Consider the following 13,420-nt stretch of genomic DNA (forward strand, 5'->3'; position numbering starts at 1 on the left):
GTTAGCCTCGGACCATGGACGCACAACGCCGAATTACTGTGCCTAGTGTGGCCGCATGAAATCGAATGTATAATATCAGTTTTATAAAACCGATTTTAGCTAATTCAATATTATCCCGTAGTATAGACGTGGCCTAAGGCTATGTCTATACTACAGACTTCTGCTGGCATAGATGTGTTGGTCAGGGGTGTGAATAGGTGTGATCCCAGACTGACATAGCTGTGCCACCAGAAGTCTTTAGTGTAAATGCAGCTATACTTGCAAAGCTGGATTTTTACCAGAAAAACTGTGGTACAAAACCACAAGTTTGCCAATATAGCTGTGTCTGCATTAGGAGTGCTTTATTGGTATATGTCATAACTATAAAGGGAAGGGTAACAACCCTCCTGTATACAATACTATAAAATCCTTTCTGGTGAGAGGCACCAAAATCCTTTTACCTGTAAAGGGTTAAGAAGCTCAGGTAACCTGGCTGACACCTGACCCAAAGGACCAAAAAAGGGACAGGATACTTTCAAATCTTGGCGGGGAGAGAGGCTTTAGTTTTGTGCTCTTTGTTTTGGTGGTGTTCGCTCTTGGGGCTAAGAGGGACCAGACATGAATCCGTGTTCTCCAAATCTTTCTGAACAAGTCTTTCTCATGTCAAACTTGTAAGTAACAGCCAGGCAAGGCGTATTAGTTTATCTTTGTTTTCTCAAGTTGTGAATGTTCCCTTTGCTAGAGGGAGGTTTATCCCTGTTTTGTTGTAACTTTGGCTAGAGCGGGGTCCTCTGGGCTCTTTGAATCTGATTACTCTGTGAAGTTATTTTCCATCCTGATTTTACAGAGATGATTTTTACCTTTTCCTTTTAATAAAATCCTTCTTTTAAGAACCTGACTGATTTTTCCATTGTCCAAAGACCCAGGGGTTTGGGTCTTTAATCACTTTGTAACCAATTGGTTAGGATATTATTCTCAAACCTCCCTAGGAAAGGGGGTGTAAGGGCTTGGTGGGATATTTTGGGGGAAGAGGAACTCCAAGTTGTCCTTTTCCTGTTTCTTGTTAAATCACTTGGTGGTGGCAGCATGGCAGGTTTTACCTAAGCTGGTAGAAATAAGTTTAGGGGGTTTTTCGTGTGGGTCCCCACATCTGTACCCTAGAGTTCAGAGTGCGGAAGGAACCCTGATAGTATAGCATTCCAATAAAGCATTGCTAATATAAACCTAGCCTGAAACTGGGGTAAAAGGCAGCCACACACTTAAGTGAGTGTCTTGCTGTGAGCACATAGTTCTAATGCTCTGGAATCGGCATTGGCTGACTTAGTTTCCAGCTGGAATTTCAGATATTGGTTGTGACTATAAAGCCCTAAATACCTCATCTGCCTACTTGGGAACCATCTGTCTCCCTATGCAATACTACCACAATTGCCATCACCTGATTGAGCTATCCTGGCATTTGAGTCAGCTCCTGGTAGCTGCTGACTGTCCTCTGACTTTGGAGTTCACATCCCTCTTTGGCCCAAAATAGCACATGCTATATCTTTGGGGACATGCTACAAAACTGACTTGACTGGACATTTGAGGCTTGCTTGAATCAAGTGTGGAATTATTTGGGGAAATTCAGGCTTTATGAGAAGGGGATATTTAGTGGGGTTGTATTGACTCTGTTAAGGTGTGGATCATCTGCCATTTTAATTGAACTGTGTATTTAATTCTGTCAGGGTTTTTTTTTTAATTTCAATATAAAATATACAAAAGATATTACTATTTCAGGTTTTTTATATATAATCTTTCAGTTTCCTTACATTCAACAGCCTCTCTGCATTGGTTCTGGCAATACAAACTTTACAGACGTGATAGTGAAGCTGGAAGTGTTACATATGTATTAATGCATCAAAATGTCATGTCTATCCACATCAGTTTGTCTTCAAATCTACATATTTGCCCGCTAATAACCTTTTATAAATTCTGAATATGCAGATTCATTAGATGCATGCTGATCAGTATTCAGGGAATGTATTGAAGTTATTCCTTTTTACTCTGAGCATGTATTGCCTTTTTATCCTTCAGGGATTTGTAACAATGACATTGCAATGCTCAGAAGAGATAAACAATATAAGCTATGCCTGGCGAGGACTAAGAGAACAGCTGGGTGATGAAATTGATAGGAAAGTGAACAGAATGTGTCTTCTCAAGGGAAAAATGGTAAGATGCAACAATCAGTCTTTATAGTTTTGCTTACTATACTCTTAAGTTTATAGATGTGTCTTCTTAAAAGGCAGGAGAGGGTTATTCCCTCTGCAGTTCGAGGCCTGATTGTCAAGTCACCCTTTCTCTGGCTGAGGAGGGGCTGGACATGGTAATCTTTGATCTAATAATGCAGCAGGTTACAGTTAGTGGGGTCACTACAGTGTCACAAGATACTCTGTTGAACTGAAATGTTGAGGGAGGGGCTTAATTTAATTTTAATGTAAATATCCGAACAAGTAAACCACTAAATGTAGTGGACACTGGCATAGGTAACAGACTCCATGGGTGCTTCAGGGCTGGAGCACCCATGGAATAAAATTAGCAAGTGCTTAGCATGCATGGGTAACCAAGCTATTCCCCCGCCAACTCCCTCCCCAGTGCCTCCCATCCACCAGGGGCCCCACTGATCAACTCCTCCCCCAAGCACCTCCTGTACGCCACGGAGTAGCTGTTCCAGGGAATGCAGGAGGCACAGGGAGGGAGGCGGAGGAACAGGGATAGGGCATGCTCAGGGGAAGAGATGGGGTCGGGCCTTGGGAGAAGGGTAGAGTAGGGGTGGAGCCTGGGGTGGGGGCTTGGGCAGAGGGCGGGATCAAGAATTCCCCCAGGCAGAGAGGAAGTCAGTGCCTATGGACACTGGTATTGTGCTTAGTGCTCATAGAAAATATCAGATAAATGGCTTTTATTGAGGGGATGCTGTCAATTTTGATATCATACTTCTGTCAATCTTTTATTAAAAGTAACACCTAAAAGTGAAAGACTAGAGAAACTTTTTTTTTAATCTCTTCAGGTTTACTTTGTGTGCTTGACAACGCTGTAGAGCAAGTAGGCATTTTTACCATTTCATCTTTATAATCAATTTTCCCTATGTGTATGGGTCACACAGCAATAGGGGAGAAGTACTTTTTTTAAAGGAAAATATTGTAAAGCCGCAAATTGTGAGGATGACTTGGGTAGGTATAGAACCAGCTTTTTGTAGGCTGATCCATTTATAAAGATTGACTTCAAGGAAGAATAAAATTATAGACCAAATCACTATATTTTTTTCATTTTCATAAGTCTTTCTTAGTTTAACTTCACCCTTCCGTTCAGCCTTTAGAATACAGTTTTATGATAATGCACTGGCATTTAGAAACTGTTTTTAAAGAAAAATCCTCTCCTACTGACTCCTGAGATAAGTATGGAGTCAGTATTATTTCCTTCAAAAATATAACTTTCAGAAGACAGGGCTTCTAAATATTGTCAGAATTTCATACATAATTCACCAACTATTTTTTCTTGGTAAGTAATTTCCAGTTCTAAAATCCCTTTTCAGGACACTTATGGCACTAGACCTTTCTACTGTCAATTCTAAACTGGATTGCTCTAGTTCAGTATCCCCAAACTTTTCAGGGTCACACACACCCCTTACTTCATCCATGCCCCACTCCCAGCCAGGGCAAGAGCAGAGCTGCGATTCTGATGGAAGAGAGGGGATGGGTAAGGAGACTGGGGCCACAGGTGAGGGCGGGGCCAGGAGTGGAGCTGGGTGGTGCTTCCTCCCTGCCCTGCGTGGAGGCTGGCCTGTGCCCCACCCATGCCCCCACCAAACAGTTCTCCATGTGCCCCCCTAAGGGGGCGCACCCCACAGTTTGGGGACCTCTGCTCTAGTTCTTTGTCTTTGTAAACTGTGAATTTTTGTGATAGTATTTGTGGTGTTACCTTCACTGATCTTGTGACCTACTGTTTTAGGATCCTTTCTTCCCTGACTGAAATAAACATTTAATGAAGTTTACATTCTGTGTTTGAATATTTAAATCCACAGTAAATGTATACATCTATCTGCTTAGCTCAAATGTTCCTTGTCGAAAAGAATTGGCAATCTGAGCCACAGGAGACAGTGGACAACATTTTAGGAAAGGAAGAATAATATTGGTGAGAAGTAAGAAAATATGTATGGAAAGAAGTGGCTCTGCAGGAAAGAGAAAATGTTATCTAGGGAAGAATTGATGAAGAACATGATGTAAAAGCTGCTGTGCTGAACTGCTTAATGCCTGTGAAATAGTTTGAGATCTTGGATGAAAAGCACTATAGTTGTGAAAAACATTGTGCTGCTCCATGTGTCAGTTTTTTTACAAAGGTAAAATTGCTTTAGCTCGCAAATATTAAGCAAGTTAAACTTGAGATCAGAAAGTAAAAGTTCACAGATCTTTCATTAAACTATTTCTCTATTCCCTAAAGGTTGTGTAGCTTAACAAATACTTCAGTGTTACCTGAAACTATGGATTACAAGGTCTAGTTTTTCTGGTATCCACTTGAAACTTTTTTTTTTTTTTTTAGGGTGTGTGTTTTGATATTCCTGCAGTGGATCTTAGACAAATACAGGTATTCTCTTTATTTCAGTAATTCTTAATTTATGGTAGGGGTTCCCAAACATTTTCATAGTGTAGACCATCTTCTGGATCCCCTCACCTCCCTGTCACTGCTGGCAGACTGAACTCTGTAGCCAGAACCAGTTCTTACCATTACATCAAAAGCAGTTCCCTGTCATAACTTCATTTTGCCCCAAATCAAAATGGATTTCCTCCACAAATGATTTCTAAATCCAGGTGTCCTTTTGTCAGAATTGGGTTCTCATCACTTCAACTTATATTCATTTCCTTCCCACTTCTACCTATTGCCCCACAATGTTTTTCACAAACTAAAATGGAATTCTCTCAATCCTTCCAGATCAACAACTTAGTCAGTTTTCCCTATTTGCAACTAAGGTTTTTCTTGCTCTTCTCCAAAAACAAATTCCTGCCAATCAAATCTACTGTAATTATTGCTCCTTTGAGGGCCTGGTTTTCCAATTTTTAGGGTTCCCACTCCAGCCATTCCTTGCCCCATGCAGAGGTCCCCCAGTCTTCCTACCTTCATTCAGGATTGCGGCCCCAGTGCTTTCCTACTCCCAACCTCAGCACTGACTCAGACTAGAGTCCTAAAGTGGTGGCAAGTCCTGGTCCAGAGGTGGGTCTTGAGGGTGTTGGTGGCTCTTCCAGCTCCCTTTATAGCTTCACCTCTGTTTCAGGAGAGGGGGAAGGGATGCCGCCTCTACTTTTGAGACTGCTCTATAACTCCTTACTGGCAGCTCCCACTTCATGCTGAGGCATCCATTCCTGGCTGGATCTACACTCAAGGCAATAGAACTATCTCCGGTTTCTCCGGTGCCTGACTAGTAGTGGTCCAGAGTCCTCAAAACGGGAACTTCTACTTTGTAGGACCCCAAGGGTTCCTTGATGGCATGTGCTTGTATTATTTATTTCATGTGTACGTTAAGTGGCTGTCTTTATGTACACTTTTTCATTTTTATAATTGAGACCTGGAGGTTTGTGATTTGTTTAACTCATAACTGTTTGTTTTCACAAAATCTGGAATCAGATGTTTCCTATGCTTCATATTTTATTTTTAATTCCAGTCCAAACTTTAGTTATTTTTAAATACTAGTTTGTATTTGCTATTAAGTAGTTTTTCCTTGTTTGTGCTAAATTTTGCAGTTGCACAATTTTATAAAGCTGTAAAACGTACTGTATTTGCTTTCTTGCAAGTTTTGTCTGCATGTCAAGCTCTTACATGTATAAAGTTCAAATACATATTTAACTTTGTTTTTACTAGGGAAAATGGCAGGATTCAAAACACTGGCATCTGACTGTGGCAACTCAATTACCTGAGTTGGCAGAAACCCAGCGAGAAGAAGGCAGAGGGTTCTACGACTCCAGGAATGGAAGGCGAGGTGACAGCTTTAATAGAAACAGATTCAGAAATAGAGACCAAAAACGAAGTTTTGACTAAGCATTTGATCGCTAGCTCTGACAATAAAATTTGCAGAAATTGGACTAAAATACTTTTATCTACATTAAAAGATGTCATGTTCATTATATGTTTGTGCCACTTGCAAAATCTGTCATTCAAAATTTGTTTTTCCAGTATTGCTAGGGATGGTTGTATACAGGACCATTTCACAGAGCAGTTTAATTTATTTTAAAAAAATGCCTTATTATCTTCCCCACAGCTATGTCTAAAGAATATTCATGAGCCTCCTCCACAGAGCCTTGTTTCAGGATGTGTCTTTTGCAATCAGAAATCTGATTGGGCTTACTACACAGTATATATCAAAATCTCCATTTGAATTGGGCTCCAGTGGTGGCTGAAACCTGTCCATTTTCCAAAATAATTAAAATACTATTTCTACATGGTCATTTGTACATAGTGAAGTGATTGTTGGATGAATGGTATATGTTGTTTCAGTTGGAGAGTGAGTGGGATGTAACCTTGATTCAGTTCCCGTACCTGTGCACTATGATAGAATGCAATCATGTAACTAAATACTATTTTTTCCACAAGGTCCTTGCCTCAATCAGTATACAAAATCTTTGGTCCACGAGACATGAATCAGAGTTATGTAGTGAGTGAAGCTGTTGTCTGTAGGCCTCTTGCCTCATTTATGGCAGAAGTCAAAATATACATAGTAAATGAAGCGAGGGATTGCAGGAAAAGAAGAGTGTCTCATGATTGAGGCAGTTCAGTGCTGCATTGGCTAAGTGTATTTTATTCTCTCTGCTATAGAATTCATCTATGATGGGCAAGTCATTTACATTTTCACAGCTGGTCACTGATTGTGTTCCTCATGTTCTGGGTTTTGATGAGAGGCATGGGGCCAGATTTGCAGAAGTGCTGAGAGATCACAGTTGTAACTAAAATCAATTAGTGTTGTAAAAGTGCTAAGAACTATGAAGAAATCAGGCCCTGCCATCTTAAGTTAGCCACCCAAACTTAGTGGGCACTTGATAATTTTGGCCTTATTCTCTCCTCAGTTTCCCATCTGTAAAATGGTGGTAAATACCATCACCTGCTTTCACAGATGTGTTGTGAAGAACAAATTAATTGTTTGTGAAGTACTTTGATACTATCATATGAGCACTATAGAAATGCCCATGAAGAAAGGAATATTTTTGAGTTATTGCATATTCCTAGTTAATTGTAGGTGTGTATGTACTAGTGCATGGACGGTGGAGAAATTTTATCCCTAGTCATAGCCCTCCAGTAGCCTCCTCTGTGGTAGCCTTCTTGATGCTCATCTCTTTTCCCTCACATCTAGTGAGTAGGGTTTTGAACAGAATAGTTTCTGCCCTGTCAGCCTGACCATATTACCTCCTTCCTTAAATCCCTCCACTAGCTTCCACTTCTTTATTACATCAAATACAAGTGTCTGGTCTATACCTGTAAGGCCCTTTCTAACTCAGTCCAGCCCTTCTTTTCTACTTGCAGTCTGCTCTGCCAATAATGCTGTTCTCCAATGGTTACTTGTCTGTTTTTTCCAAATGACTTCCTTTTACTTGGAACACCCTTTCTGAACTTGTCAGTAAACCCAAGACCCTCTTCTTCAAATATTCTTCAAGATCCAGTTATCTTGTGATGCTTATAGGAAACTGCCAAATGCTAATGACTAGGTTTTACCTGATGTTTACCTACCTTATATTTTGTGTATTTTTATAATAAAAGTAAATGGACCAACTTGGAACCATGTATCTGCATGTATAGCTGGCTTATATCAATGTACATTCTTGTTAATTTTCCTCCCTCCCTGTCTCTTCTAATTGTTTGTTACGGCCATTTGTAGTTAGTCTTAGAGTATAAGACAGCTTTGAAAAATTTGCCAACTATCTGTACAGCAACTGGGCCAGTAGTGGCTCAATCCTGATTGGTGCTTCCTATGTACTGCTGGAATACTTACATCAAGAGAGGAGTTTGGGGGGGGGGGGGCAGGAACTTTATCTGCTACTTTACAGCAATGATTGTCAATCTCTGGCTCAAACCCTGCTATGGAAGTTGATGCCTTGGGAATACAGTAAAAAGGGAGTAATGCAATGGGGCATCAAGCATTGAATCTTTATAGCTGAACCACTCCTTATACTTTCCTCTCTATCCCTCACATCCAGCCCTCTTCCTCCCCCTCACACTCCAGGTCCCTGGGAGGAAGTTGCCATCACAGCCTGGTGTGGGCAGGAATGCATGGACCATGCCCCCCTGCCCTACCCATGGCATAGGCTTTCCACCCAGTATGCCACAGCACCCTGCCAGGCTGCTGAGGGCTCATTGCACCACTGCCTCTGGATGCTGCTGCCAGTGCCAGGGACCAGCCTCTCCACAGCTGGCTTTATGCACTCCAGGATGGCACCATGGACAGCCTCATTCCTGGACCCTACCTTCCTTACCCTTTCTTGCTGCCTTGTGGCTTCCCACCTGTCCCCAGTGCTGAGAGGAGCTGCCCCAGGTTCTGACAGGCAGAGCAAGGCCTAGCCATGCTCCCTTCTCGCAGGAGCCCATACCTCCCCCACACTACTCCTCTCCATAGCTCTTGGGTTAAGGCTTCCTGTGATTCAGAGGAGCAGCAGTGGGTGCCAGTAGGGGTGCCAAGCAGGATCTGGGTCTCTGTCTTGTGACGTAGTTCCTGCTGTGTGATGATGTGCACTTGGTGTAAAGCAAGCATTGGTGAGTGGGCCAGACTTGACTGGTGGTGTGACCTGGCACAGAGGGTTACAATACTACTGAAATTTAGCCTAGCTGCCCATTCATCTGGCATTATGATGGGGGAAGTGGGTCAAGTTTCAGTGGTGTTGCAACCCTGTGTGCTATGTGCTGCTGTGTCAAGGATTTTAGGTGCCAGAGCAATGTTTTTGACTGATCTGACATCACACCCTTCCTAGGGACCAAACACAAATAATGGCACATTTTCTTAGACCTAACTCAGGTCTACTTATTATGACTTACCACTCCCACTGGCTACTGTCCTCTTCAAAGGTCACAGTTAAGGGATTGTGGTGGGGTACTTGTCACTTATCAAAGGGTTAAGTTTAGCCTCTCTCCGTGTTTTGGAATGACACATGGCACCACTGTGCAGCCTTAATTTAATGAAGTTTTGGAGCATTTAATTTTATTGAAACAGATGTATTTGTTTGCTGTTTGGCAAAGGGCTTGATTTCATACAAACACCATGCCTAGCACAGTACAGCTCCACTTTTCATGATGGAGTGGAGCTGCAATAAAAATAGTGAAAAGAGATTATTTTGTTTAGCATAGTATTTGACACAGTCTTAGTGCCACAATGGTATTTAGGCTCCTAGTGGCCACTGAAATCAGTGAAAGTTAGGAGCCCTATTGACTTTGTGGATCTAGGCTTCACACTGTAGCATTCCGCTTCCCTCAACCCTTCAGTGTTGCTCTATGCTAGTGTAACCCTTCTGCCCCTCTGAGTTGGCAGCAACAAGGGCCGGGTTCAGTATCCAGGGGTTCCGTTTCAATAACATACTGCATAACCGGCTTGAGCCCCCACCCAGTGACCTGGGACACTTACATACCACACCCCCCTGGGCACCTCTAGGAGGCAATACTTCCCCTGTCACAAGCACGGAGTCTGAGTGTAGCAAAATCCTTTTAACAAAGGAAGGAAACAATGCAGCATCCCATTGGAGAAACACCACAAACAGGATTATAACACAAACCATAAGCAAAACCCCACCTCCAAGTACGTTTGGCAATGTCCTTTCCCCCTTAGGGTCTTAAGTCCAGTCACCCCAAAGTCCAACAACCGGAAAGTCTCTGGTCAGTGCCACTCCAGAATTCAAAAGTTTATCTGCAGAGTTTTACCCCTCCCAGTCTGGGTGGAAATGAGGCGGGGGGAAGTCCACACAAGGTGTTAAGGGACACCTTATGTGGGCCAGGGCCAACTGCTCCACCTCTCTGTGGAGTCCAGTTCCGCTACACCAGCTGTGCCGCTCCTCCAGCCGTCCCTGCAAACCACTTCACTCCACCACTTCACTCCGATCACTGTTCCATGGGCTGCTCCAACATGCTGCAAACTGCTCTGCTCTGCCAGCTGCTTAATGATAGGTCTTCAGGCTCCCCCACTAGTTAACACAGCACTCAGTGATCTCAGCTCAATTCTTTCAGTGATTTCAGCTCTTAGTAGGGGAGCCATGGTGCTGGTGCACTATTGGCCCAACATGAACTCAGCTCAGCAGTCTCTAAATGGAATCAAAATTAGCTCTACTTTTTTACAATGGAGAGAGAAGACTGTGCAACTGGTGTTCCAGGCCCTCAAAAAGGGGCCCATACCATCAGGTACACATACCAATCCACAACCTCTTTTAGTTCACTGGGTATTGGAACCCATTTCCCTTGTTTAGCAAGTGTCACTTAAGTTATATTGAGACATCTCTGTCATAAAGCAGTCTTGTAGTTCCTCATTCATATAATCAGGTGGCAACACTTTATCCTGCCCCAATAACAAAGAAATTGGGGATCCCAGAGCTGTCAAAATAACCATCCCAGGCTGCATTGGGCTATGCTGGGCATGCCTGTGCAAATATCTGAGAATTCAGTTCCTGAAATTCTTTCCACACTTCTCATAATTCACCACCAGATGTCAGGGTAGAGCACATCCTGACTCTGCTTATGCTAGAATCTAGGGAAGTATGAGAAAGATGGTGGGATCCTAACTACAGAGAGGGAGTAAGCCTTTCTCTGGCCAGCAAGGGTATAACTACATAGCAATGTAAACAGGGGTCTGAGCCTGGACTCAAGCTAACCCTCCCCCCATGTCCACATTACAATTGTGCTTATTTAGGGCTTGGACTCAGGATCTGGAGGGTCTGAGCCTATGTTAAGCTGGGACTTAGGGTCCAAGCCCTGTTGCTTTCCTGTGTACATACAGCCCCAGCTTGACTCCGGTCCTCGAAGTCTTCTGGATGTATCCCACAGTTCCTTGAGGCAACTTCCTTAGTCCTCTGTGCTGACAATCTGCAATGGGCTCTATTGTAAATGGAAGCCACACCTCCCTTTGAGGTCTGCATTAACTCATTGTTTTCTGAACTTGATTTGCAAGCACGCTATCAGAGAGCCTGTAAGGATTTCTGTGGAGACTGATCTGATAAAGCCTGTTGAAAAGTTAGCTGCTTTCTGCACACAGGAGAACAGTCACATATTGGTGAATCTGTGCTTCATGATGACTTGGTGAGCCAGGATAATGTCCTGCTGGCCCCTGAATCCAGCTTGAGGATTGAGTGCAGCCAGCAGCAGGCTCCCAACCAAGGTCATGAAGTGACTCTCTTAATGAAAACAGTCCCAGAGCAGCAACAGAATCTCAGTTCCAACTTGGAAAAGCTGTTTAATCCCTCGACACCCCTCCCTCCCCCCCCGGAAGAACCTGCTGCGGAGCCTGCTGGAGACAGAAGCTGCCCCAGAGCCCAGTAAAGTGTATTATTAAAATTAAAAGATTATTACAATAAGAGGAGGGATTTCTACTTTTAGGACGTAATGAAAAAACACGAAGCCCCTGCTATCAGTGGTTGACCAGTAATGGCAGATTGTATTACAGCATCCAGGCATCCTCTCCTCCCCTGCCTCCCACCAAATGGAGTTCAAAATGGTGAACTGAAATTTCAAACTTCCATACACAACTTTGAAGATTATTTTAACTGATAAGTCACAGAAGTTTGGAATGGTCATTATTGTTTTCCTTTGAGTATTTAGAAATATGCCACTCTGCAATGGGTCTATGCAGCTGCCTGTGAACAGTGAAGTAAGTGTGTGTTTGCGAAACAGTATTCTGTTTCCAAATCTAATCCATTTCAGTTAGCAGTAATGCATGCAGGGGAGGATTAAAGCTGCAGCTTTCAGAGAGTTTTCTGTGCAGCAATATCAAGGTAAGCCAAGGGTGCTCTAACAGAGCATCATGTTGATTCCGTCATGGATTAGGACCCAATCCTGACAGTTGATTGCTACAAATTTTCCCTGAAGCAGGAACTCCAGATGGTTTGTCACATGGAGAAGAGTGTATTTTCCAGGCCCCCTGTATGGCTGATTAGTCCACTCCACTCACGAATGTGCTGTTCAGTCACTATTACTTTGAATACTTCTGCTGCAGACATTGCAAGTTTCCCTCCAGCAGCTTGAAACAACCTCTCTCTGCTACTAGTGCACCACAAGACCTGTCATGTCTTCCAAAATATGAAAGAACTGAAATGACAAAACATTTTGCTGCGTGGGTCCTGTATAACCCTCCCCACCCATCCACATGGCAATTAGGACATTTTTATGAAGCTGAGTAAAGGTTTAATTTTAAATTTACCATTGCCTCTGCACTTCTGTAACTACAATTAATAAGTATGCATCCAGCAGAGACAGCGTGAGGACTGAAGCATCCCCTTCAGAATATGTGTAGGTTCACTTTAGAACTGTTATATTGTACGTACTTGACATTCTATAGTTATTAATTCTGTGCTCCTCCACAGAACTCCTTTAAACAAGAACTCTCTGTTTCTTGTCTTGTTTCAGGACCCTCAACCTACACTGCCTGTGTTCTTCAGGAACTCCATCCCTGGGCCAACATACCCTCATAGACCATTCCAAAAGGAGGCGTTTCCTTGAAGAACTCATGATTGCTGTTCTTGTAGGGCAGACCAGCTGTTCAAGGACCAGAAGAAGAGGGATGACAGACTGGAAAAACAGTATGCTGACAGCAGGCAGAGAGGCTGAAGCCCAGCTGGAGGCGAGTGTTTCAGTGAAGGAGCAGGCACTTGCACAGCAGTAAGATAAGAGAGGAATATGGAGCCCAACAGAGAGAACTGTTCCAGCAACTCCTGTCTGTAATGACTGCAAGAGCACCGCCTCCTGATGCCTCTCACCATAGCAAGGTTCCCCAGCAACATACCCTCAGAGCAGCAGTAGTTTGCACAATTCCATGCAGCGGTGGGGGAGGGGGATGCATTCAGGATTGGGCAGGGCAACTAACCCCTGTATAGTTTTCCTTCTTACAGCTCTGGTGGAAACCACCCTCTCTCCCACCACAAAGTGAGGGCTAAACTTGTAAAGAAGGGAAAGCAGAACTTGGGGGCCAGGAGACATGCAGTAATAGGGGGATTGTGCTGAGTATTAACTATTTCCTGCCCTTTTTTGGGGGGGGGGAAGGGGGAGTGGTTGGTTTTGTAATGGCAGTTGGCCTGCCCAAAACTGTATGAGTGGGATTGGGTGACAGGGCATGGATCACTTGATGATAATCTATATGTTCATTCCCTTTGGGGCATGTGTCATTGGCCACTGTCAGAAGACAGCATACTGGGCTTGATGAACCTTTGGTCTGACCCAATATGGCTGTTCTTATGTATTGTTTACA

General features: G+C 43.3%; 1 protein-coding gene and 1 long non-coding RNA gene across 2 annotated transcripts in view; one reads left to right on the forward strand and one right to left on the reverse strand.

Annotated features, from left to right (window-relative positions):
- LOC116833610 (nucleolar RNA helicase 2-like) overlaps nucleotides 1-7,752 on the forward strand; it is a 40,820-nt gene extending 33,068 nt beyond the window's left edge. Inside the window, exons 13-15 of the mRNA XM_032795228.2 lie at nucleotides 2,050-2,184; nucleotides 4,549-4,593; nucleotides 5,863-7,752. Of these exons, the coding sequence (XP_032651119.2) occupies nucleotides 2,050-2,184; nucleotides 4,549-4,593; nucleotides 5,863-6,039 (357 nt within the window). The 3' untranslated portion in view covers nucleotides 6,040-7,752. The remainder of the gene's footprint in view (nucleotides 1-2,049; nucleotides 2,185-4,548; nucleotides 4,594-5,862) is intronic.
- The window catches only part of LOC142047799 (uncharacterized), a 163,020-nt gene that overhangs the window by 12,860 nt on the left and 136,740 nt on the right, over nucleotides 1-13,420 (reverse strand). The gene's annotated exons all lie outside the window — the stretch shown is intronic.

Source organism: Chelonoidis abingdonii, chromosome 15 (assembly GCF_003597395.2).
Source record: "Chelonoidis abingdonii isolate Lonesome George chromosome 15, CheloAbing_2.0, whole genome shotgun sequence".
NCBI lineage: Eukaryota > Metazoa > Chordata > Testudines > Testudinidae > Chelonoidis > Chelonoidis abingdonii.